This window comes from Vidua macroura, chromosome 4 (assembly GCF_024509145.1).
Source record: "Vidua macroura isolate BioBank_ID:100142 chromosome 4, ASM2450914v1, whole genome shotgun sequence".
Taxonomy (NCBI): domain Eukaryota; kingdom Metazoa; phylum Chordata; class Aves; order Passeriformes; family Viduidae; genus Vidua; species Vidua macroura.
In genome coordinates this window covers 67,443,852-67,471,307 of record NC_071574.1, presented here as the reverse complement: position 1 = coordinate 67,471,307, position 27,456 = coordinate 67,443,852, and the positions used below count along the sequence as shown (strand labels likewise).

Genomic DNA, 27,456 nt, shown 5'->3' with positions numbered 1-27,456 from the left:
TATTATTTCAGGTAAAACATTTTGGGTTTATGACAGGATTTATTTTTGGTTGACAAAGAAAAAATATGAAAAACCTACATATATTTTGCAATGGATATGAACGTTAAGAAAATCACCAACTTTAGAAAAATCACTTCTTTTCACTGCAAACCAGTTCTCCTACTGAAAACCCTCTGAAGACCAGCCCTGGTTATAGGCATGGAGCCTGCACACACCTAATATCCCAGATCACTACCACAAATCATTTGCTGCTTGTTTTTAAACCAAGTACTAGAGAAAAATGGCTATTTTGGATTATAGGGACAAAGCACCACTTTGAGCACAGGAACTAATAAAAGGCTGGCCTCCAGCAGGCGACCATCTCATGCTTTGTTTGTTTTTACCTGAAATAGATTAGTGCTGCAGTGTGATTTCACCCTTATTAGACACTAGGAAGGCTACACAATGTAGCACTAAGCTCAAGGAAAAGTTCAGAGAGAGTTCACAGCTAATTAGAGGTCTCAGGCTGCTCACAGCAAAGCAACCTTGATGGTGAACCTTGTGCATCTGATATGACTGAGCTGCACTGGTGTGGATTTTTACATGCCTGAACACTATTGCATCCAGCTGGTGGTTCTCCCTCGCTGGTGAACTAATAAGTGCTGTTCTTCCCCTCCCAGTTTGCACATAATGTTTACTGCAAAATCATGGAGGACTCTGTTAAAAATATCAGAGTTACATGTCACATAAATATTTATGTCAGAACAGCATAACAAGGCATAACTGGGACCCCAAGAATGGATATATGTAGCTGCTATGTGTTTCCATAGTTTAGCAAATAGCACATATTTAGTATGGCTTTTTTTTTTTTTTTTCCTGACTTCTCTAAATAAATTGTAAAGTTAAAGTGAGTTGTATTTTTTTTTTGTTCTCTTAAAAAATAATTATTGTTAGGCTAAATAATCAGATGTCAAAGATACATTTTGTATTACCCAAGAAATACTATCAGGTTTACAGAAAAGAATTCACACATAACCCATACTAATTGCTGAGAAAACTTTTGTATTTCTTGCCTTCCCAGTTATAATGATCTGATTGTGAGAAGTTTGGCAACACAGGAAATGTGTTGCAAAACACATGCATGTATCCCTTTTTCACATCACCAAAACCCTGGATATGGACAGGAACTCCGAGTGTGGCTGGCAGCATTTCACCCCTGCCTGACTCCCACAGAAATGTTTTCTCACCCTTCAGTATAAAAGAGACTTGTTTCTCCATTTTAAAAGTGACTGTTGGCAGTAAATAGTTGTATCCAAGGCTCCCCTGCCCAAAAGGCTTCCTAAAGATTAAAATTCCCACTTGCTAAGATGGTTGGGCTCATGAGTCGCTTCTGCCCTGCTTGGTTGTGGTTTTGGGGTGTGAGTGGCTCACAAGCTGTTTGCTGTCTCTGCTGGAGTGAATTCACTGCTGGATGCCAGGCTCTGTCATGGCAAAATCTGCCCTGTGCCCACTGACCTGGCTTTGTGTGTGCTGTGTTGATGTGTTCCTTCAGGATCTGCTTATCACTGTTTAAAATATGTAAAATATTTGTATTCTCTGAAGAGTCACAGTTTTCACTGTCTTGGGGTATAAAGAATGTGGATTAAACACTTCATAAAGTTGGGGAAAATATATAGCTAGTACAGCAATATTTCATTAAATGTGACTATGCAGTATGTGACATTGCATTTGGCATATTCAAAAAGTTCAAAACTGTTGAACAGCAATTAAGTAAAATAAAACATATATTAGCATATCACAAGAAAGCTCTAAAGCACTCCATGCAAACTTCTGTGCTTTTTTTTCTTACTCATAAGCTAATTAATTTTTTGGAAACAGGCTGCATTTATGAATTTTGGAAACTAAGTGAAGCACAGCGGGGATTCCAGTTTACTGCCTAGCAAAAACTGTGACTCTTTTAACAGTTCTGACAGGCACAGCTGAGTCTTGCAAGAGCTATTCCCTTCCTTCAAACATTTTTTTGTCCCTTCAAACACTCTGTTGCCATATTAACAACCCATGTCGAAAATTTGCACTTACCCCAACAGCATTACATTGTCAGGAGCTACTTTCTGATTTATATCTTTCTCAACTGATTCTCAAAGAACACTGCAGGCATTAACCATTGCAAACAACAGGAAGGCTTTCAATATGTGTATGCTTTAAACACAGTCTATGTCTATTTCTGACATTTATTTTACAGCTTCTCTCTTTAGTGGCAATATTTGTAGCCCCATCATCAACAACCGAGGTAAGAGTTTTAAGGGAACAGTAGTTTGAAACAAAGATTGCCTCCAAGAAAAAGGGCTTGAATGAGGCAATAAAATGTTTGCACACATGAAAAATACCTGTGAAGTCACTCCTTGGTCTGAGCTACAGAGCCCGGATGCAGGGAACAGATTTCACTGCTGAGGTGTTACAATGATTAATCACAGCCTGTAGGAAAGTCATTCTGAGTGTTCTGCAAGGGGGACTGCAGGGCCACCACCATGCAAGGACTCCAAAGAGGCTGCCCCGCGCCAGCACAGAGGCGACTTTCTGTTCCCTCCACACCCTCCTACAAAGGCTGCCAGAAGCTGCCAGTTTCAGCCCAGCAGAGACTCTGAACTCATTTCTGAACCCCAAGAGGCTGCTGTCTCATCCAGTGTGCAAAAAGGCTCCAGCAGACTGATGCCTTAGCATTAATTATTATTAGCTGTCTCTGTTTTACGGCGTGAAGGGGATGGACTGTGGTTTGCCAGTTTCCAGTTGGAGTTGAACTGGAAATACACAGCAGCTTTCCTCTAAAACTACAACCATGGCATCAATATTGACATGAGCACGTGAAGATACACCTCCCTGAGCATCCATGGCAGAGCAGAAATCATCCAGCCATCATGCACACCCCCTCCCGCCTCATACAGCCCTGAAAAATGTACATGCATGGGCTCTTTACAGAGAAATTACTTTGAGGGCTCATGTAGCTCTTTTAGGAGGATGATGTTGTGCTACCCAGCATACTGGGTATACCATAGGTTGGGAGAACACCAATTAGGTTAAAGGGAAAATCCTTATTATATGTAAAAGCTTCTTTATATTTCAGTCACACATTTTCCACAAGAACCATTGAAAACCCTGACAAAGTGCTATATGAGCAAATAAAACTTGAGTTTATGGCATACAGACTTACGATTTCTGATTTTTTTCCTCAAAACTCAGTGCCAACTGTTTTCTTTGCCATTTTTCTCCAAACCCACTGTGCCAACCAAATGTCATTGATATGTGACTTTCCACACAGATAGATGGTATTGCAATTTTTCAAAGTACTAGACTGAGGCTATTAAGCATATTGCTTTAAACTTGCACCAAAATCAGAGGATATGAAGGAAGCAGACAGTTGGCAGAACTAGCCTTTCTACCACATATGTCAGCAAGAACTATAGCTTGGGAAAATGATGATTTCTGGAACATAGCACTAATGTATTTACCGTATGCTGTGCTAGAAGCTTTTTACATTCATGCTAATAATGCAACATGGTAATTTCACATAGGCAAACTAGAGGTCTATTTTTATTTTTTATGCAAAGATTTAATGTATGGGGCTGTAACATGGCTAGGCTGTGTTATTTTTACCCTCACACTCCACAGACTCTACTGGTAAGCCATAAAATGCTGTCAGAAGAAACAGTAACTGCACTACACTTGTGGAAAATGCAAGTCCTCTACATTATAAAGGTTATTTTCCTTGTTTCTTATTCATTTATTTCTTAGTTAGAAAAACTGTATCATTTCTAAATAACCAGCCATTACTAGAAACTGCAGAGATTCTAATAGAAAGAGAAATAAATACATAAAAAGCTGGAAATGCCCATTTCAGAACTTACAATACAAGAAATGAGTAAGGCAAAGCAGGTCTGCATATCTATGCCAATAATGATACCAGAACAGTAGAAGTCTTGGCCAGGAGCATTTAAACAACTCTCATTTAGGTATTCCAGTCTCTCTTTGCTTTAAACACCTTCTACTGCTAATACTGTATGGGCAACAGCAAAAAGGAGAACACACATGAACATCTGAGTGCACACAAGGAGCAAGACTAGAAGGATGTAGTTTACATTAAAAACATTCCTTGATACTTCTGGCTGCTTTTGTTCTTCCTTCCTTTATCCTGCCCTCTATCTCCCACCAGGTTTTTCTTCCTCTCCCCTGCACCATCCTGATTTATAATGTTCCCATGTTACAGGTGACAGCATAACAGGTGACCTCATGAGAGCTGACTCCTCCCAGGCTGGGTCCTGTGTGCAGACTTAGGTCAAAAACATAGTTGAAACTGGTCTGGGTAATCCCAAATGGCCCATCTGTTCCTCACTCCCATCACACCAAGCCGTGCCTGTCGTCACCCACAATGACTCTTGGAGCTCTGTCCTGCCTGTTTCAAAGTGGTTGAGCTCAGAGGAGCTGGAGATGACTGAAATATTTTTTTTTTTGCCGTATTCTGCAAAGCCAAATGCATAAAGACACAGATGTACTTCGACCATCTCCAAAGTCAGCTTCTGTTTGGCTCAACACTGAGCTAGGCAAGGATGTGAAACATGGCTAAAATGTGTGCTCGGTTAAGGCAGGGGCCAGAAAAAGCTTTTAGGAATGTCTAGTGGGACTGATTTCCTCCTCTCTTTTGTGTTTTTCCTTCCAGATGCGTTAACATGGGAATAGACAGCCCTTGATCTTGTTGTGGAGACTGCCCTGATAGGAAATGTGTATCTGGGAGGCCCTGGGTTGGTTAGGACAAAATATTGCCAGTGTGGAGTGATTCTCCAGAGTACAAGGAGTAACCTGGAACCTCTCAGCATTGCTCATGTTTTGCAGAGCTTTTTTACATGTGGGCAGCACCAGTGCCTGGTTTTAGAGTTTTGCAAGGTGGACCATGATGTAGAACAGTCAATCTTTTCTAGATTTGGTGGCCTCTGAAAAGTTCTATGGCAGCAAGGTCAGAGGGCTGCTGCTTGCTGGGGGCAGGGGCTGTGAGGGACCTTCCCCATGCCCCGTGTGTCAAAAAAGGAAAGCAACTCTCTCCACCCACAGAACAGAAAGACTTTCCTGTTTTGCTGGTGGCAAACTGTGAGTAACTTGCTAACAGAGCTTGTTCACTGACTCCTAACACTGAAAAGCTTTTCACACTTCACAGTCAAGAGTCACGTCCTTCCCCACCTTGTCAGCACACAGATTTTCCATTTTGTTCCAAGAAAGTTCTTTCCCCATCCCTCCAGATACCAGATACCCAGCTGGCACCCTAGTTCCTGGTACTACTCTAGTATTAAAGTTCAGGATGAACATTTAATACCATTTAAGGGACAGATTATCAGAGCTTTAGACATAACCAAGGGAAGAGTTGCCCAAAGCTCATGTGACACACAAGACAAAGGATCCTCAGGGTAGAACCTTCTCCATGGAGACTCTCAGCAAGTCAATCCTGTTGTTACAAAAGGCAGGTTTCCCTGCAAAATGTTGTAGCAGTCAGGGGTTCCAGTGAGGCAGATGATTTAGTCACAGCAGTGATAAATCCTTCTGGAGCTGGTGGGATACCCAGGAATCCTAAATGTGGAAGAATCCCAAACACTACAGTGTGGAAATGAGCAGTGTTCTCCTATTTGCACAGCAGTTTTTATCTGCACAAAAGAGATTTGCAGGACTCTGGCACAACAGCACAGCTTGGACCATGAGAAACAGCATGTGCTCCAAAGGCACACAAAGTTGATCTACAGACTGAAGTATCTCGGCATTTTTGACAGAGACCACAGAAGGAGAGAACTATCAAATTGCATTTCCTCAGGTCAGGAATAGGTTAAATTCTAGAGGGCAAATAGGCCTATCATAGATAAACCGACAGTGCTGCATCTTGATGAGTTATGGCATTCTTTCCTGACTGCCAGAACAAGAGAGTTCAAAAATAAGTGGTAGCAATTTCACATTTTAATTGGCACAATTGTAGAAAATGCTCCTTGGCAAGTATCAGGTATTATGTCTAACAGACCAAGCATTTGTCTGCAACAGACTTCCTTTGTGTCACACAGGAATAAATAGACATGATGCTGCCTTATATGGCATAAGCATCACCTTGTGAGGGAGATGTGATGACTGTGAAATGAAGCTGAAGTTGGCAACGATAATGCAAACAAGAGGATACCTTCAGCATGAGTGCTGACCCCATTGCATGAATAGCACGATTCTGTCTCGTAATAAAATCCTCTGCTATTGTTTGTGTGTGCATAAAACACCCTTGTAGTGAAATATATACTCGTGTTCTCTCCCAGAAAACTGAAAAAGATAAATGTGTGCCCTCTTATGCCTTAAAGCCAGAAAGCTGCAGACAGAAACTGAGAAGAACTGGAGGTCAGTTCAGTCTGTTTCTCAAAGTTATACAGCACAGCTTTAACTGCTGCTTCTTAATGCTGAAGTCTTGAATACTCACTGTGCATTGCCAAAGTCCTCTGTTCAGAAATTTTCAAAATTAATAAATAATTTATTCCTTCAGACCACTGCTGCTTACCTTCCCCAGCATGACTGACCCCTGCTTCCATTTTCACCTTTCACATCCCTGAAGACTCCCGCATCTGAGTTAGTTTTAACTTCCAGTGACCTTATGTAGTCCCTCATATTTGCTGTTCGCCTTCGGGTGCTTTTCTGATATTTCACATTCGGACTCTACATCACATCCTTGCTCTTCTTCTCACCGTCTGTAGCTTTCCACGTAAGTTCCATACCGAAAAGGCCCCAGGCCTGATTTCAGTCCCCTTAGCCAAAGAGGTGAGGAGTGAGTTTCTTTAGAGGTAGCTCAGCACCCTCTGCTGTATCCTCAGCGAACTGCAAAATTCCTTGCACATGAAGGACCAATTCCTCGCAAAAGCAAGAAAAATGCTGCTAAGACATATGTGTATAGACAGTGATATAAGAACTTCTGTGCCCATTGGAAGATAGAAAAAACCTTGATTTTCCCCCCTTCTCCTCTTCTTAAAGAGTGAAATACCGAATATAGTATTTTCAACTTTTTTGAACAAATGATAGATGCATTGAACTTGGCAAATGACATTCCTCAAACCTGTTTTTACCTTCTTAATTTCTCTTTACCTATTACTTTATTTTGTATAAGAGACACTTAGATGTAAGTTTTGAAAAAAAATCACATTATATTCAGTTCTTTTTTTTTTTTTTTTTTTTTTTTTTTTTTTTTTTTTTTTCTGAACTGGGAAGCAAGAGGATGTCATTCAGCAGTGTTTCTCAGCATGGATAGCTCCAGTGCCTTTGCTTTCTTTCTCAAATTACATTGTTTCTCTTCAAAGTGCATTTCAAAGCTGTAATATTTCTGAAGATGAGGTTGCTGGATTTGTTTTCTTCGGGATTAGACTGCGGGCTCAAATAGATTAGGTAATACATGTTAAGTAGAAGATACTACCAGACACACAAGTTCAAAGCAGCAATAAAATAATAAAAATATTCATTTCCATACTACATTTTTTAATTGATGTGATGTTCCAAGTTCTCTTCTCAGCCTACAGCTACAAAACACAGTCTACCTGTGTCCAGCTTTCACCACAGAAAAGGTAAACTGATGATTACCTGAACCATGAAGATGGTTACTGAATTTGAGTGGAAACAACTGTGGTGAGCAGGAAACAAGAATCATTCTGTTCTCTGTGAATATTTATTCACATCTCTGAATGACAGGGTGATTCTTTGTTACTGTGACTGTTGTAGATCTAGCATGTATGACTCTTTCCTACACAAATTCTTTCAGACAGGGCCCATTTATATAAACAAATTTTCAGCTTCATGAAGCTCAATTCTGAAACTGATGAGGGTTTGTGGAGTGGGATGGAAGAGAAACAAAACCAATAAAAGCAAAGTATTCCACCTGACTGCAGAATGCAACTTCCAGCAAGTATAAAAGCTATAGTACAACTTCAGAAACTTGGATGATAATTCTGCAGTGTGATGAAACAGAGATTAGAGAGAATCCCTTATTGGAATGCAAACAAACAGAAAACTACTGGGGCACAAATAATGTTGAAGTTGGCAATCATGTTTCACCAGTCTCACTTTTCAAGCTATTGAAGCTCATCTGGAACTAAAGGAGAGTTGAATTTTTTAAGAGTTTCACTACACACCTTTATTTGAACATGTTTGTGGCACTGTAAAATTAAATCTTTTGACTGGAAGTTTGCTTGGAAAGAAGCTGACTTTGAGATCTCAGCTAAACTCTGAAGTATAAGAATATTGAGGAGGAGAAAATCTACCAACTTTCCCATGGTAAAAAAAAAAAAAGTAAAGGCAGCTATACATTGAAATAAGACATGTGAAGTTGAAAATTCCCATGCTGGAGCAGGGCAAGGACTCTTCTCCCAGAGCAGTGGAAGAAACCTGTGATGAACTGATTGTAACTCCCTTTCTCTGACTCCATGCACTTCTTGGGGTGGAGGTAGAGCTGGCAAGGAGGGAGGGGTGGGGCGGGGGCGAAGTTTTCTTAATATTTATTTTACTTCTCATTATCCTGCTGTGATTTTCTTAATAATAAATTCAATTAATATGCTCAAGTTGAGTCTGGTTTGCCCATGATGGTATTTGGTGAATGACCTCTTCCAGTTCTCATCTCAACTCCTGAACCTTTCATTAAGTTTTCTCTCTCCCATTCACTTGTGATATGAAAAGTAAAACATTTCAACTCAAAAGAAATTTATCATATATTCAGGGAACTTTATCTCAAAAAACATACCAGCTTTTAGTTTTATAATACTTAAAATAATCCAGGTAAAGTTAGAGTCAAAACAAAACAAAGGCATTTGATGACTCAGTCATACAAAAATTTTGCCACATACACAGTGATGGAGGGCATATAAATTTCAGAGTTGTTCTCAGAAAAGGAAATTCTGGCACCCTTCATTCAGAGCCTCCAGTTGCTATTCCTGTGCAAAAGTAAAAGTAATCTTTGCTGTGCTCTGTTTCTTTATTGCAGTTCTCCCATTTAATTCCATTTTGGGAAGAAATTGTTGCTACCTAAATCAAATGGTGAAATTTCACAAGCATGAACAGATACTGTGTTCTGTGCTCAGCAGAGCCTGCTAGAATGTAATATCCCTCAAAACTTACCTCATTTCAAGACTGCAAACAAAAGCAGATGCATTGAGTAAAAACCAAATTTTGGAATTCTGTAACCAAAAATCCATAAAGAAATTTCTTTTTTTTTAGGATTGAAATCTATATATAATACTGTACAGGCACCATTATTTATCCTGCAGCTCAGTGCACTCACAGCAAAAAATGCTCATTCAACATATAATCATGTTTTGCCTTAACACTTATGTAATAAAGAACTTTTATTCATGCAATGTATTTGAAGCCAGAATTTCGAAAAACAAGAAAATTTTGTATTCCCACCTAAAACTTCAGTAGATGTTAATCAGAAAGATCAGTGATGTTTTAAATACAGTATTGATGCTGAACAATTTGCTGGTTTATGCCAATTTGACATATTATGGAAGTTACAAATACTTTGATATCCAGAGACTATGCAGTGCTTCTCCAGATGCTTCTTAACCGAAACAATTCACAGATGTTTGCTCATCTCTCTGCTGAACGTCCTCCTAAATTAGTTGATCCTAGAATAAAAATACAGGTACAAATAAAAAAAAAAAAACTTGGTAAAACTAAAGATTTATTCTTGTAAATTATTTGGGGAATTTATATAAGGAAAAGCAAAACTATCAAAAATTATAAAAACAACCTACACAATTGATGAAAACATTTCTATTGTCATTTTCATGAATGTAAATGTGCTCCGCTGTATTTCCACAAAAGCATTTTTGACTTACTCCAATTTTAGCTACATAAGTGAATCTCCAAAGCATTATTCTGTATATGAACGGAAGTTAATTGCAATCATAAAGCCAAATGACATCTGTTACTAAAGTTCAATACAGCTACTTTTTTTATAACATTAATTTCTCCTATATTATTTAGAGATCCTATCAGGTGCATGTATTATTTCACATACTGTATCACTCTCCAGAAATCTCACAATTAAAACAATTGTGATGTAAGCTTTTACAAGCTATAAACCTTCATTTCTTAAAATATTTTTATTTTGGTTTCATGAACTCAAAACTACTTGGGATGTGCAGGAAGGTCACATTTATTAGTATGGACTGAAAATACTTTAGAGATTAATTATCCTTTTAATATAAGCTTAAAAACAATTCAATTGTGATGCAAACTTGGCAATAAGGAGAATTAGGTTTGCAAGATGTGATTGGTCAGGGTGCTACATAATCTCATATAGATTCTCTTTCCCAAAAAGGCTGGACCATTCAAGGTACCTTCTGACCAGGGCTGTTCTATGATTCTGTGACTCTGATTCTGTGATTTTATTAATTTATCTGCCCCAGTGCCATTCCTATCCACATCCATCCCCTCCCCCCTTGGGCTGATGTTTATGCAGCTGCTTTTTCTAGTTTTATGCTGCACTCAACAAATGATACCCTGGACTAGCTCCCTTTTTACTGAGATCTGTGGACATTTACATGGATGTCTTGATAAGCAGATCTTTAAGATATGTGCAGCTGAGAAAGAAAATTTGGACATTATCAGATTTAAATCTCTGTTAAAATCTAATTCTGGAGTGAAGCAAGAACATATTTTCACTGCAGATACCGTCCCACACATAAGACCAAGGCAAAATACAATCATAAACACAGACACCTTTCATATTTTGCTGAAAGCCTACTTCCAATTCTGAAATATCCTTTTTATTCTGGTTAATTTATTTAAGCTGCTATGCTGAAAATTTTTCAGGAAGTGTTAAACGCTGGTTTATAAATACACTTGCCTTGTTGTCTTTGCAGAAGTCCAGAGATAGTGATTGGCTGCCTAGGCAGAGACAGCTGTGGGGAAGGTGATGTAAATGGGTACAGCTGAGGAGTTCTGAAATCAGAATTAGCCCATGATCCCCTTCGACTGCTTTGGGATCCAGATGATGATGGACAAGCACTATGTGGTAATCTCACCACAGGGGTGGATCTGTTAATGAAATCAATTCAAGCATGTGATTTGAGGCTACTTCTATAACACAAGATTTAAAAATTACTTCAATTTGTTGCCTATGTATTTTTACTTACTGAATATTTTTACATATTTCAAAAAGCAGACTGACAAAACAATTATCAAATCAAGGGTGGAAAAAAAGTACTTTGTTACACATATCTTAAATTTCTGCTAGGAAGATATATTTGGCTTAATGACTATAAAGAACAAGAGCTTAATTTTTCAGGAATGATTTAAAGTTATTTATTGATGTTAATAATTCTCACAGTTTAAGACGTTTTCAATGTTTAAATGAAAAAAACAGAAACACCTGTTGCAGGCTGCATGAAAAGTTCAGGTTATTCAGAGAACAGCCCTTGTGCAGATATTGTGCTTTCATCTCTGATTTTTGTCAGAATAATACAGCAGAGACATTGTTAAACTTCCTCATTATAAAATTACTACCCCTTCCTATAGGAGTGCCATGACTGCAGATGTCAACAGCTACAGAAGCACACATTATAACTGCACATTTTTGAAAAACGTGATTTCAAAATAAAACTTTTCCCCCAAAACCAAACATTCATGTAGGTGATAGCCAGGCTGCACAGTAACACTTCTTCAGATCTAGAATATTACCTTTGAACATACAGATTAATAAAGGCCAGAGGGGAAATTTCAGTCTCTCACAGGAGATGGTAACCTCTTGAAAAAGTATTGAATTACCTTGTAGATCCTGCTCCAGTACTCTGACTTGGCCTTATTAGAGCTATCTGAGGACTCCTGTAGGATACACTACCTGCTGGAATCAGATTTTTGAAAACAGGACCAATGTGCATTACCCATTTTACTTAAGAGAAAACTTTGGAAACAAAGATTAGTAATCTTTTTTTTTGCATGATTTGGAACAAATTCATGATTGACTCATTTAAGAACTAAAAATGGTGCACAATTACACTAGTCAATGAGAGAGCTCAGCTGTCACAAGAACATCATATTGCACCATCCCTGCAAATCTTGTTCCAGTTAAACACATGGTGGTTTCTTTCACCTTCTTTCATTTATTAGACTATTATTAGACTATCAAGACAGCTGTGCTGAAGTGCTCCAGTTCTTCAGCTGATCTTTTTTTGCTACATCCACCTCTGAGGAAATTTTCCTTAGTGCACCATCAAATCATTGGTTCCACTTACCCTTACTTTTGCACATAAACTTTGATTCCCTCAGCATTGCCCACTGCTAAACTTTATGTGAAGGTTCTGAAATCTGCTGAACACATAACTGTTCTATGTAAAATTTTATTGTCTAATAAATATCTATTTATATTTAGACACAATAAAAAATACAGTTAACCTCAGCTCCCTTTATCTTGTTATGCTTAAATTTATAGGCAACCATGTATTTAGGAAGGATGTGAGCATATAAATCAGACATAACATAGACAAAGTAATTTTTCCTCCTCCCTTGAAATTGCATTGCAATTGCATTTGTCTTTGTTTCGGGACATTTACACCATGTAAAAAGACAAGAGTGCTAAAAGTTCTTTATGTGCCTGCAGATGGATTCTCTGAATTGCTGAAGCCAGGTGAAAGCCTGCCTGAACACAGACTACTGCAGAAACATGCTGAATGTAAAACCAAGAATGGGAGAGACACACAGATAGCAGGCCTGCAAAGCATTAGGAATTCTGGGAAAGTCCTCACAAATAAACAGTTCTCAAGAGACTGCACCAAGTAGGCTCTTACTCATGTTTTATTTACATCTGAGTGTTACCCAAGCTCAGGGTATGAAGGAATGAAAAAAAGTAGTGCCAGGTAAAATGTCTTATACCCTATTACAATGATAAGGTGAAAAAAAAAAACCACCTTTTTGAAGAAATTCTTGATCTCAACTACGTCACTCTTGTTATTAAATATTTTTTTAACTTCCATTTCGTTTCCTCCCTTTCCTTCATGTGATATTCAATATGACATTGTGGACAATGTTACTCTCTGTTAACCACAAAAAATTATGAAGCTTAACAGAAGATCAACAATGTATATTGCAAGTATTCCTGTTCTGTTCAATCACACATTTAGTTACAGTATTTTATTTGCAACTGTTGATTCAGCAAAAAATTGGTTTGGTTACAAGTAGTCATTTACTGAACAGAAGAGGTAAGTACTAGGAAAACATCTCATACTTCCTTTTAACCACTTCCCAGCTGCTGGATTGAAGTCCACTTGGTAAATTCCTCACACCTCAACACAATTCAAATTTTTTTAGTAAATTGCTAATGTATGGATTTTCATTTATTCATCCTCCTAATATAACAGAAATGTTATTCAGTTACAAAGTTTACTTTTACTCACCCATACGTCCATCCTGTGGTGGAGTTATTACTGATAATCTTGTTGGACCAGTTGGTGTCTCCAGCTAAATGAACAGCAAGTCATTAACCACAGTGTAATAAGCATATTAATTACTAAGGCATTTTAAGCAATAGTGTTATATTTTGAGGTCTACAGAGCCTGCAGATTTCCAGAACTCTCTGCTGTCAGTTGTATTCATAGCACTAAAATGCAAAACCTAAGAATTAAGTTACTATTTTTAAAGATCTATGGGCAGGTGGGAAATACATGTATTCTAGCTTTATTATATAACCTATCATATTCAGATAAGAAGTGTTATCAGACACTCTCACTGTTTTCTGAGCTGACATTCCATTTGCAAGCTAACAGCTGTTCCTGGATGTTACCTCTCCTAACCAGGATACCAACAGCATGAAAAGCTCCTGCCTTCATTCTCATGTTAGCAATATCACTGAAAACTTGCAATTCCCTACTCAGGTACCCTACTCAGAGTCTAAATTATTTCTTACCACTGACATTTTTGTAATATTGGGATTTTAAGAATTTGCCATTTACTTTGGTATCACAGGTTTAAAAGCCTGTATATGGCATGTGGAGAATATAATTCCAGAAATTCATGTTGTGATTTATTTGCTTTTGGTTTCTTTTGGGGAGCATCTGACTTCTATCCTGCATCAAGCATATCTGAAATCATCATGCACATCAGAATGGTTTTGAATGGGATGGGGGGAGAATCCTATTTCTTGCAACATTAACAGAGTAAGAGAAATCAAAAGGATATATGTGTGTAACTATACACAAACAAGTATTAACAGAAAACCACTTACTTTCCTCATTGGTGAAGGTACAGGATCAATCTCCATTGCCTCAGTCCTTGCAAGAAAGGTCAAAGTATGACATTGTAATAAAAATAACATTTTCATTATAAAGACTAAAATTATGTTAGATTCTAATGTTAAATTTGATTAGTAATGGAAGAGCATAATACATAATGCATAAGACACATAAGTATTTAGGACTTATTCCAAAACTCACTAGCAATAAGAAAAGTCTATTCAGTGATTCTGAGCTTTGGTTAAAACATTTACAAAGTAAGTTATTTTATGATTAGCATTGTTATTCCTCTATTTGTCTGAATAAAAATGCATATTTGTGTATTTTTCATTTGTATCCACAACAAGGGCACTCTGAATCTGTAGTTTTTTTGTAGAAAAGAAAGTCACAATCAAAGGTATAGATTCATTTTACTTAAAATTAAATGAGTCTTATTGGAGTGGCTCATCCCATGTATCCTGAGACAAGTACAGTATACATACAGGTGTCTGTACAATAAATGTAGTTTTTCTCTATGGAAAATGGAGAGTGTCTCACTAATCTATCTAGCTATCCATTCATCTATCTAGCTATTCATCCAAAAGTTCTTTGGACTAAGGTGCATCATGCCTTAAGTTTCTTTCCAGTAACCACCATCCCTACAACTGTAATGTACACTTGGATAGATAAGACTTTCCTCAGTTCTTTCATATTTGAACGGTTTGCAAAAACAAAACAAAAAATCAAAAAATATTTTAAACTCATTACAAAAAGGTTACTTTCTGTATAAAATATTAGCTAAGATTTTCATTGAAAATTAACAAATTTGTACCCACGTTTCAGAAGTGGAAGGGCGACTTGAATGAAGAGAATATGAAGAATATACATTCTGTTTTCTTGAAGGAACTGAAGTCATTAAGAAATTTAATATTAGAACACAGCTATGTCCAATGAAAGGTATTCCACAGTTAATATTTTAAACCAAGACTTCTTACTGGATGGATTTCTGCTTGTACTGGAAAATGGTGTCGTTTTTTCAGGAGGTTTCATACTAAAGGGGAAAGAAGAAACAAAGCTATAAATTGAAAGCTGGTTTGATTAGTTAACATGCCTAACTGGTCAATAAAGAATAAAATCAAGGCAATTATCCATCAGTAGCAGGTTGTAACACGACACTATTTGCCATGAAGCAAAGTAAGAATTTATTTGGTAAAGCTATGAACTTGCTTTTTACATTATAATATTTGCAGCACTCATTATATACCCAACAATATCAAATTTAGCACAACATTATGGGAAAGTACTTTAGAGAACAACAGATGTTAAAACACAATTATTAACTATAGCTAAGCACAAAATTAATTTCATTTCATGAAATTATACATTTGCCAAACTTCATGAAATCTAGTTATCAAATGAAATGTTGGCATTTTTATGCTATTCAACAATAACTTTGCAAAATTGGTACCTTTGACAAGAATCATAAATAGGAGGAATATGTTTACTAGGCAACCAAGAAGAGGCCCTAGGACACTTCTCTCTAGGTAGAACTCAAAAAAAAGATCTAGAATTCAGTAAGAACTCTGTAATTGATATAACCAAGATGCTATTTATTTGAGATGCAGACAACAAAATGGAGGCATAAAATGAATAAAAATATATAAACTGCAATAATCCACCACATACAGAGTTTCCTTTATACTGGCTTTTTCTTTCTGTTACATTACACCAAGCAGCCTGACAGAGCAAAATACATTATTATGTGCATTTAAGAGTCAAGGGAAAGTCTGTACTAAAAAAAAAAAAAAAAAAAAAAAACCACAGAAAAGAAATAAAGATCAATTAAAGATCAAATCTGTGCAATTAAAATGCTGGTTTCATGAACTGGCTTATTAAGGAGATTTAAATAACAGTTTTGGCTTTATGTTGGAAATAAGTAAGATGAAAAAATGAAGGTGTATGAGTCATTGAGCAGAGGGATAAGGATGAGTGACCTCTTGACTACCACTTTGAAACATTTGAGAAAAGAGAGTAATTCAAGAAGAGTCAAGAATTTAATTTTTACTAGAAATAGAAACAATGAGAAACATGTCACAAAACTCTGCTAACTTTTTAAATGGGCTAAGATACCAAAGTATTTTGACAAAGACATCAAAGTATTTTCCAGGCTATCATGTCCATTGGAAAATACACCAATATGGTAATGTAACTGCAAATAAAACTGAGTATCTATATGTTAGACTTTATTAAAAACTCATTTTTAGAGTTAACTAAGTTAAAGTTAACTGAGTTGTATATTAAAATAAAAGGATTTCTTCCTGACAGGATTGATTATTGTGAATAAAATGTATCTGATGTCAGAAATCTCTATACATTTATTTCTGTAAAAACATATGAGGAAGGCAAACAAAACATGAAAATGTTATTGTTTTATCAATTAAACTTACTGTTGTCTGATTACATTTACTTTAGCTGCATTAAACCTCTTACCATTGTATCTGTTGAATTTGTTGTGTTACTTTCTTGAGAGACTCTTCCAGCTTTGCTATCTGTAAGATAATCATAGATTTAAACAAAGTCTATTTGTGTGATATACAGCTTCATTTTCATCCAGCTGGTATTCTAAAGTGTTGAAAGGCTGCTTTCTATTGGTTTTAATCTTAAGACATCATTGCAATTCCAGATTTATTGAAGCTGTTATGGCTGTGTTATGGACCCATTAAACAGTCAGTCTGGAAGAGATATGCTTCTTTTTGGCAGTTAAGGACTTAGTTTGATTACCTTTTCTTAAGTATGCTGGTAATACTGGATAAATGAACACTAGAAAAGTGCTTAAAAATAGGTTTTTTTTCTTTTGCTTCCTATTTTTCATATCTGATATAAAAACTTTGTTATGATTAATAAAGTTATCTGAAAAAGCTACCAATAAATGTACAAAATACATTGTTCCCATATTTCTCATTTCAGATTGAAAATGCATTCAGCTCACTTCAGTATCTATTTGTAGTAAGCCTAAGTGAAAAGGTTTTTCTACTCTGTTAAGAGACACAACCAGAAATATCTCCATTAAAAAATGTTATGAGCTGGCAAAATTGAAGAATATTAAGGTCACAAACACTAGGTCAGCTCCCTAGTATGTGTATTTTTTACAGTCTTTCATTATGTGAACATATACTATATTTTATGTAGGATGTAAAAATTTACTCAATAGCCTCAATACTGCATCTATGTTTTATACTTAATTTCCATTATGTGACCTTAATCCTTCACACTGTTCATATTTTGATTTGAAGGCAAATTATGAATTTGCTTGTTAACTTTTCATGATTCTCAAACTATTATTTGAGTCCTTCAATAAAATTACCTGATTTATAAAATCATATTGTTTGTGGGAGATACTATGCTCTTTTTGCAGGTACAAAACTCTGCAAAACAGATTAAAGAAAAAATGTAATTTATGTAAGATCTGGTTTTTGGTATTCTGGGTTTTTTTGTTTCCTAATGAGAGCTAGGTTTGATTAAGAAAGGAACCAGTCAGGAAGAATGTACTTTATCCTGTCACTCTGTAGGACTGGGTAATTTTAAGACCAAAGTACCTTAGAAAAGGTGAGTAACTATTTGGTTTTCAGTATTTTGGGATCCTAGCATAAAAGGACATCTAGACCTGCCAGGAACATGGACAGCAAGTGGCCACCATCACCTGCACCCTAATACCTGCACAACTCACAGAAACAGCAAGAAAGCAGTTTAATGAAGACCATGAGACCTTGTTGGTTGACAGTGACAAGGATGACAAACTAGAAATAAGGAAGGGGACCTGAAACAAGACAGCCAAGCATGAGAAACTGGAATGGTGTTTAATACAACCAGCCTCTCCTGTCCCTGATCCAATGCAAGCAGTTTTAACATACTCACAATACACAGAATGGGCAAAACAACAACAAACCCACCCAAAACAGTGTGTCATTGAAGCAGCAACCAAATACATTTTCAACTGTTTTGGTACTGTCACCTGGACACCTTCCTTAGGTCAAGCACCATCCCTGAATACTTCACAAACACTGCTGAGTGAATGTCTCAACAGTAAACAACTTTAAAAAATTACCAAGTATCAAAACTCTCCACAGCTTCTTTGGAGATAACATCTCTATTTATACTGAATTCTATAAAGATATTTGTTTTACTTTTTCTACAGGTTTCAGTTTTACCATCTGGAGTTGGTACAGTAGATTAGATGGGGGATGAAACCAGGATTCCTCCCTGGTCTGGCTTTGAAAGCAGAAGGACAGGACCCTAAAAGACTGACCCACAACACAGTACACTATGAGTGATCCCAAAATGCATTCATGGAGAAGAAGGAAGAATGGGCCACAGACCACCTAATTTTCCAAGCTTTCTCTCCATGACAATCACACCAGAAACTCTTCCCACATATGAAATGGCCAGCTGGGCAGCTACATGAGCTTTTTCTCTGTAATTTCATACATGGGACACCCACTCATGGGTCAAGTCACTAATACTGCCAAGTAGCTTTAAGCAACAACCCATATCCTTAGAAATAAAAGAAACATTCAACAATCTAATATTTAGAAGGAGCTGAAAAATGAAAAAGAATTTGCCTTCCAACCTACAAAGGAAGAAGCACAGTCACAAATGCAGTACCTGTTCTCCACAGCATAATTAATTCTGTCCTTCACACTGAGCTATCCCAAATTCAGGGCACTAGCCCTTAGGCTTGTTCCCCATTGCTCAGACTTCTCATTTATTTTGTCAGCCCTAGTCTTCTTTTCCTCTGGGCTTATCTTCTAGCACCCCTCTCTCCCCACCTCTTCCACTTCTCCCTCCATACAATGAACTAGTTTCTTCCCTCCCTGTCCTTTGATTCTCCATTTAATTTTAACCACCTCACAACTAGAATATTTTATTAGAAACAGTCACCAGAATTAATAGAGACTTCACAGACTTTAAACAATTAAAAACTGGTATTTATAATGACAGTAATGAGTCAATCCTTATAAATTATTCTAAGTATTCCCATAAAAGATTAATACTAAAAATAAACCAAAGTAACAAGGCAAATATAAACAAAAACCTAGAAAATCACAATTAGAGTTACCTTTTGTTTGTGATATTTTAATAAACGCTTACGATATTTTTCTTGAAATTCTGAAACCTAAAAATAAATACAGTTATATCAAGCTTCACATAAATACATTTATGCACCTCAGCGAAGTGATGGAAAAGAACTACTTCACAGTATGCAAAGTTTTCTGTCTTTTATAGGCAGTTAACATATCTTTTTAAAATCCTCTTCAAAAAAAATCCCAAAATATTCTAAGTTATTATCACTGATAGATGAAGCCTTATAAAGTTAATTTAATCCAATATGACCTACAGTAGAGCTGGCAGATTTATTTCACTTAAGTTATATTTTAACACTGTGTTCAATAAAAAGGTAAAGACATTAGAAAGCCAGTTGAGCTGCAGTGTTTCTTATTCATCAGTGCTAAGCAAACACATAAAATTAATGGCAACATAAAAAGTAATCTGTCTTACTGGCAATTATAATATACCTTGTAAAAATACCCTGTTAATTAAAAAATAATTGTTAGACACACTGTCTGGTGATGTGTAAGCACTTCTGGTGTCCAAATGAGGATCGTAAACCATGACAAGTTAAAAGTAAAAATGACAAGGTAGGCAAGACAAGAGCTTGAGGAACAAATTATCATAGGTATTAACTTCTAATAACCTTTCTTCTCACATGTAAGAAAACTGCCAGAAAATCTGTAGGAATTGAGACAACCAAGAAGAAACACTCTGAGAATATACAGCTATAGAGGAATATCCAACTTAAATGGTTATTTTATTCCTTGTGGAAGAACCTGGGAGGTTCCCACTGAATACTCATCAAAGGATCAGGTGTGTCTTTGGAAGAACTGATGGAAGAAATATCCATTTAGAAAGCAATGGCTCTGAACTGTCTCCACTCACTCAGAAATGAGATCTTTGGTCTAGGAGAAACCTGAATTTGACAGTTTAGTGCTCAGTACCAGTTAAAAAGTAAATCAGATCTTACCACTGGTTTAAAATGGAATAGGGGACATCATCATTCCCCTTTAAAAAAATGCATATTCCTATATCCTGAGTCTGCTCAACATCTCAGAAAGTATAGAGTAGGTTTGAAAACAGTTCAGATTACTGAGAGGTATGCAAGAACTTCAGTAAAAGAATGACCACATAGAATATGAATCTTCATTGCTGAAAAATAAGACAGTTGAAAAAGGGATGCATCAGCAGTCTAAAACTAACAATTAGCACAGACATAGCGCATGAGAATGGATACTTTTTCCTCCAGAATCAAATTCAAGAGTAAGAAATTAAACCAACAGGTTAAAACCTTGAAAAGGAAATAATTATCATGCAGTGAACAACCTGCGGACCTCCCTGTTGCACCCCGGGTTGGGTTAGGTAGGGGTTCTGATGAAAGTTAGCTGGTTCTGCGTACCCCCATTTCACCCCGTGATGGTTCGCTCCGAGTCACTCACCATTGGAGCATTCCCATGTCAGTCTTGTGACCACCCCCTGCTCATTCGTGAGAATTCTGTGTCAGTTACCCCATCCCCGTATCCCTATTCGTCCCAGAACCCTGTACACACCCCTACTGTGTTCCCGTTGGCTGCGCAGTCCACGTCATTCCCCCGCTGCCTGTCCCCATTTGGGCGAAGGGGGCTCCCGCCCCTGTCTGCCTGCCCCCTATATAACCCCATGCTTCCTTTGTCTCACTGTCATCTTGTCCACGCAGGCACTAGGGGATGGACGCTGCCCTCCACCGCGGCCACCACGTGGGAATAAACTTTCTCCAGCCACGCAGGGCAAGGTGTGCCATTCCTTCACCCCTTTATCTGCTCTCAGCGTTGGTTACAGAGCACGGCTAGCCCACGCCGGTGCGCTCAGCGTTAGAGCGCCTGGACATGCGTCAGCCCCGGTCCAGCCAAGAGGCAGCGCCTTTAGCCAGGCTCCCGAGCCGTCCGGACCGGGGCGAGAAGAACACAACGCCGCACCTCCCTTCCAGAATATGAGACAGATGCTGAAATTCAGGAAACAACCTGACAATTATGTGGGGAAAAATATCCACCAAAGCTTCTGAATGCAGACCAATCCCACTTTGAGAAATCCCTGTGCCACGAGTTGCTGAAAGCTGGGAGGCTCTTCTGAAGATGTATCACTACATCCAGCTCTGCTCTCACACTTTCCTAAGCACCCACCAAAGTGACAAGATATTAGATTAGATAAGGGATTAGATAAATTGCTCTTACATCTTTTGATACTGGGACAAGTTCTGAATATACCTCAATGCCTTCACTACACTTCAGTATGTTCCCAACAGTTATCTCACACTACAGAAAACCCACCTCAGCCTTGTGAGATTGAGCCCTCTTTCTTCCTTCCTTTAGCACACTATGGAAGTTTGTACTCCCATGGGATTGAAGGTGTGCAGGTTCCCTGCATTTGTTCAGTTTACAGAGTAACTGCTGATTCTGCTGTTAAAAAGTGGGTATGGAAGGACAGAGGAAGAGAGGGTTCATGTTTACCTTGTGTCCCTTCTGCATTTGAGGAGGAGCACTGCTCAGGAAAGGGGCCAAGCTCAGCTTTGGAAAAGTCTGTGAAGCCTGGGTAGAGCAAATGCAAATCCATGACCATTGCTGGAGAAAACAGGTCATATTCCCTGGATTATTGTTCTGCTGGATCAGGAAGCTCACCTGAAGTTCAGCAGGTCCCAGCCCAAGGAGATGAGAGCAGCCAACAAAGGCTGCAGCTGGGCCTAGGGACAATGTACTGCTGGAGTGGTTGAACCTGCTGCTGAAATGCACAGGAAGAGGGACAAGGACACAAAGTCCCAAAGCCAAGCTGAAGAGATGCAGAAATGAGGAGAAAAAGGGAGTTTGTATGCACTTATTTAACCCACACAGCTACTGAAGTTCTTGACTGGAAACTAAGCCTGATGAAAGGAATCTTATCTGGAATTCACAGAAAGCAGGAGGAAAATGACCTTGGAATAATTTACTGCGTCTATCTGGAAAAAAAAAAGAGGTGTGTTTTGATTAAAAAAAAGAAAAAAGAAATTAGAAGGGAGAGAGAGCACAGTCAGCTCAGGACTGTATCCAGCTCAGGTTTTCACTGTGTAACTTTTTATAGCTATAATTAAGGCACACTATCTGGGCACGTTTAAGCTTCTGGGAGACCTAATTTTTCACTGCATGGCATTGAAAGTCATTTTACACCATTAAAATAACCAGACTAGTGGTCCTTAGAGAGAGTTTGAAAACATAAACAGTGACCATAATGAATAATTTATGTCTCCTTAAGAACTCAAAAACTGTGGAATTAAGGAAGATGGTAATGGCCATACATTCATTTCCAAGCATTCACTCATACACTTTCCCCATTCACACAAAAATCAGCTGGAGTTGCTGATTATTATATAGAGTTACAAAGTTTTAAGGTAGATTCACCTGTGATATTTCTTTTGAGTATTTCTTGTTTAACACATCTATTGGCATGAACAGTGATTGAATATCAGGACTTGTCTATGAAGAAATGAAAATATACCAAGGTTAGCATTTTTATTAGCAAGTCATATTAAATAAAGTCTTTTGTAAAGTGTTTCTTAAATTGACTGATGTATATAAATAAAAAAATTCACAGATTAGAGAAGGATAATGAAGAAACTGAAAATAAACCTAGTTTTCTTTAATGGCCTTATCAACCATCTGAAAAGCACTGGGCATTCGTTTAACTATGTTACCCACATATATACTTATTGTGATTAAGATAGTACCAGTGTCCAGAGGATATTCAAGGAGGATGTTGTGGCCCCTGGAAGAGGCACTGCATTCACACCAAGAGCCACGTTTCTGGCAGCCCTTTTCCAGGCTCTTTGGTTCTCACCATTCCCAGCTACATGGGATGCATCCTACAATCAGTTTTGTTTCAAAGTCCTTTTTCAGAATAGCTCCAATGCTGACTGGGATCCCTTTGTCTCTGCCTGCCCATTGGGCAGCAGAATATTATCCTAGAACAAGGAAAGAGCCCTAAAGTAGCTGTTGAATTTTTAAAATATTTTATGACTTGTGTCTTTTAATCAGAGCTGTGCATGCTTTAGGAAAACTGGTTTTCCTTGCTTTCCCCAGCTACTAATTTTTACAGAAGGTAATTAATTGTATTTGAGACTCCCTCTGCAATTTTGAATTTGGTTGATATCAGCCAAAGATTCAAAAATTTCCAGCTGACAGATGGAGAAATGCAGACAGACAGCACAGGTAACCGACCTATGGTATTTCAGTAAAGGAAATAAAAAAAAGACAATAATATTCCATCTTGAAAAGATATTAATAAAAATATATTCAGCTTCTTTAAATGAAATGCATTCATAGGAACCAAGCTCTTGCAATCTACTTAGGGTTCTACCAAAGCAATGATCTTGGCTTAAGTACCTATCAGATTTGAAAAAAATAAAACCCAACCAGCTTCATGCTGGTATAAAAACTCTTTCATATAAAGATTTGTGTAACACTGTTTATATCTTATCTGCTGCATGGAGGAGCAGCAGATGTTCCTATGATATTCTGAAATACTGAACAGCCAGATTCTGATTTATCATAACACTTAACCATCCTCTGGGGAAAAACAAGTGGGGATCATGAGACACAGAAGGAAGACATAAAGGTGACAAGAATGCATTACTGTAAAGATGAGAATATTTAATGTGTATATGTTGATTACCCCAACATACAATTTAATTAGGAGTTCTAACACATTTATAGGACCTCCTCTCATTGGGAATTCCTCCATAGCATCAAGCTTATAAAGCTTATCAGGTATATTTCCACTCAGGTTCCTGAATTATAGAGCCATGACTTTTTTATATGCATCTTTAATTATCATTCCAATCATTTTATCTGTTCTTAATCAAGGATAAGCAATCATCATTAATGTCTTTTTAAAAGAATATGGTAATTTGCTTCCTTCCAGCCCTCCAGAGCAGTGGCAGGTTCTAATGAAACGTCTAATATTTTTGTTAGTATCCCAATCATTGCATTTGTAAATTCTTTCTGTGCTTTTGAAGTAAATTACCAAGTTCTACTGAAATGGTGCAATTTAAGACTGATGTAGCTTAAAAATTAATGTTTTGAGTAAGATGTTGAACAAGATGACCTCCAGAGGTCCTCGACAACTTAAATTATTCTTTGACTGAAATTAATAACAACCTTTGCAGCAACAATACATTGATATTGAAAGCATATTAAAATATGCCCTTTAGAATTTCTATGAAGGGCTTTTTGATTTTTTTCATATTTGATTACTGTGTGCATTTGTTCCTTTGTATTATAATTGCAATTTGTTGTTTTGTTGCAATTTTTTTAAGTGACATTGTCTTCTTCAATGCGCAAGATTCCTAGGAGGCCTTCATGTTTAGCTGTATTGAATTTTCTAAAATGTTTTTAGTGTTTCTCTTTTATCCTTATAAGGCCTTGTCTCTTAGGTAGGCATCAGTCTACAAAAATATGAGTGTTTTCACAACCTATTTATGGAATCAGCTAAAGAGAAGATTGCTTCTGGGAGAAATGCAAAATTAAAGATTCTTAATGATTAATCAAGAAAGGGAATTAAAAGCTCTTAATTCTCCAGTGAATAACAAAAATTCCCAACAATATTTCAAACCCTTTCTAAATCACACAGCCACAAGGAAAATAGTTAAGCTTAAGAGAAAACAGGGGAAAAAAGCCTAATCCACTTGAAAACACTGCTGAGCTATCATGCAGGTTTTCAATTCAGTCCATTACATGAAATAATTCATTACAGTTCATTTTCTGTGACGTACAAATGCCAAAATCAATAAACATTTTTCCCCATTTTGAAAGTAGTCATGTAGTCAAGTAGTCATGATGTTACACAGTAACCAGCCATATTTCTTGAAAAGTTTAGAATGATTTACAATCTAGCAGTACCTCAAAACCTAAAGTTTCCATAGGCTTTAATTTAAAGGAATATTTACAACAAAAAGCAGAACTGTCTAGTGCTTAAGTATCTTAGTTTAGCAACCTATTATCAGTAAGTATTCACGTCACAGTTGGCAAAAACAAAAAAGGAAGCATTTTTTACTGCAAATAGTTTAGCTCTTAAGCAAACCACAGATCAATGTAATGCAACAAAACTAAAGCTTGATTTACCTCTTTTGAAAGGACTACGGTACGACAAGCCCTCTTACAGACCAAACATTCATCTTTTTTGCCTGTAAGGTAAAGACACATTTAAAATATAGATCAAAGTGAATATATATTGAATACATTGTAAATGGAATGTGATGCCTAAACATCTGGAGCTTGTGGAAGAAATCTGCAGGTTACACAAGAAGTATGAATAAACATGAACAAAGAATTGGATTCTATAACCATTACACAGAGTTGTGCAGGAAAAATGTGTGTGAATGTCATCAGGTCTTGCTCCTGTTAATAAGCATTCACGTAAATGATTTTATGAATATCATTAGTGTCACAGAATGCAGGTGACTTTTAGTTCTTTTGATTTAAATAGGACTACTTGCCTGGTTTAATTAAATGTATGCTTAAGTGCACTAATGACTTACAGTCAATCTCATATATGGCTTTTTAGACTGGGGCATAGTTGGGTTGTCCCAACAAAATATATGAAACCCAAATGTCAAGAAATTAGTAATTTTGCCTTTTGAATTCCTCCAGTGAGGAAACAATAAAATCACTTTTAAAACATTATGACTTTTAAACTCCTTATCTGCAAACATATTAGAAAATATCTATAGCAAATATTTCAATATTTAGAATTGATAATTGCACTAGCTACTGCCTTTCTGAAAATTCTAAGGATCAATGTTTATAAACATCTTAAAATACATTTTAAACCTTGGACTGCCATCACTCCTGAATTCACAGCAAAAAAGAAACGAAACACAATCTCTCATATGTTTTTCTGCCAAACAATATTACGAGCAGAGAGTAAAGATGCTGTTCACATTCTAGGAGGCTGCAAGCTGCAGAGTCTGCATTTTATGATTCTCTACCTTCAATAGCAACCCTGTGAAAAAGTCTAGTCAAAAGTTTTTAGTACTGAAATACAGACTGATCATTTCTTCTGTGTGCCCTTACAAAAACCAGGGCATTAAGTATGATGTGAAAAGGGAAAAATATTGATATTTGTCTGCTGCATTTTTTTTTCTTTTGAAAAGCAACTTCATTATCCCTCTGTCTTTCCCACATATCTTTGTCCAAGAACATCACTGGAGTCCCAGAATACGACTCTGGAATTGTACATAACACAAGAGCTTCAAAACATCACCTCCAATCTTCCCTCATGCTGCTGAAAGTCTTCAGGAAAAATACTGAGCCTCAAAACTTACTAAAACTACTTCCAAAACCTATCCTAAACAAATCCTACGTTTTTTTAATTGCTCTTTCACGAAGGAAAAACCATTATTTTCCCCAAATTTGCTAGAACAGAAGGCCATCTATTTGTGGGGGTTTTTTAACAAAATTATGGATCATAAGCATCCAAAATGCCCAAGGCGTGCTCTCAAAGCCACATCCACCTGGAGGTGGACACGGGCGTCTTACTGCTCAAAGCAAATCAACAGCAAGGACTGGAAAGGCTTATCAGTAACATTCGACGAAGTGCTCAGGGCTTTCTTTTTTTCCACAGCGGGTGAGAAACACCAATGTTTGAGGTGGATGTGTGCACGCCAGCACAGCCCGCCCCGCCGGGCGCGCCCCAGCAGCCATTACCTTTCTGCAGGCAAACCTCACAGAAAACGTGGCCGCAGCTGGTGAGGCAGAACCGCGGCGTGGGGGCGCGGGGCTCGCACAGGCAGGAGTTGCAGAACACAGACACGGCCATGGGGCAGCGGGGCAGACGGCCCGGGGCTGGGGCAGAGCCGCTCGTCCTCAGGCCGAGCCCCGTGGGTGCGTCCCCGCCATGCCCCGCCAGCTGAGGCGGCCCTGAGGGCAGCGCGGCCCGCGCCCCTCCCGCCTCGGGGCCTCGGGGCGGCAGAGCTTGGTCCTCACACACACCCCAATAAAATTTGGTTTTTCTGGCTTCTCACTACCAAACTGGAGCGGTGCTGACACAGACGGTGCTCTGACAGAGTCCCTCTCCCGTCCCCAAACGTGGGAAGTAGAACTGCGCCCACAGG

General features: G+C 37.7%; 1 protein-coding gene across 4 annotated transcripts; it reads right to left on the bottom strand.

Moving 5' to 3' along the window:
• Positions 1-7,243: 7,243 nt before the first annotated feature.
• On the bottom strand, positions 7,244-27,456 carry RNF212 (ring finger protein 212). 4 transcript variants are annotated; one of them, XM_053976552.1, is made up of 13 exons: positions 27,050-27,456; positions 25,466-25,527; positions 22,748-22,822; positions 19,348-19,404; positions 16,722-16,780; positions 15,227-15,282; positions 15,068-15,137; positions 14,246-14,291; positions 13,419-13,482; positions 11,794-11,869; positions 10,874-11,064; positions 9,600-9,647; positions 7,244-7,405 (listed from the first exon to the last, which is right to left on the bottom strand). In XM_053976552.1, exons 1-12 carry the CDS (start codon positions 27,159-27,161, stop codon positions 9,610-9,612), a joined length of 906 nt encoding a protein of 301 aa, XP_053832527.1. In that variant the 5' UTR covers positions 27,162-27,456; the 3' UTR covers positions 7,244-7,405; positions 9,600-9,609. The 4 variants fall into 4 exon arrangements, with proteins under 4 accessions (XP_053832527.1, XP_053832526.1, XP_053832528.1 ...); XM_053976551.1 differs by lacking the exon at positions 7,244-7,405 and having other exon boundaries at positions 9,329-9,647; positions 27,050-27,453; XM_053976553.1 differs by lacking the exon at positions 7,244-7,405 and having other exon boundaries at positions 9,329-9,647; positions 11,794-11,866; positions 27,050-27,453.

Bases quoted from the DNA above. Each gene is read 5' to 3' on its own strand.
- RNF212 (XM_053976552.1), bottom strand. From the start codon at position 27,161: ATGGCCGTGTCTGTGTTCTGCAACTCCTGCCTGTGCGAGCCCCGCGCC. The intron at 16,781-19,347 runs GTAACTCTAATT...ATTATCTTACAG, and splicing joins TAAAATATCACAAACAAAAG to ATAGCAAAGCTGGAAGAGTC. The intron at 11,870-13,418 runs GTGAGTAAAAGT...ATCTGATTCCAG, and splicing joins ACCACAGGATGGACGTATGG to CAGGTAGTGTATCCTACAGG.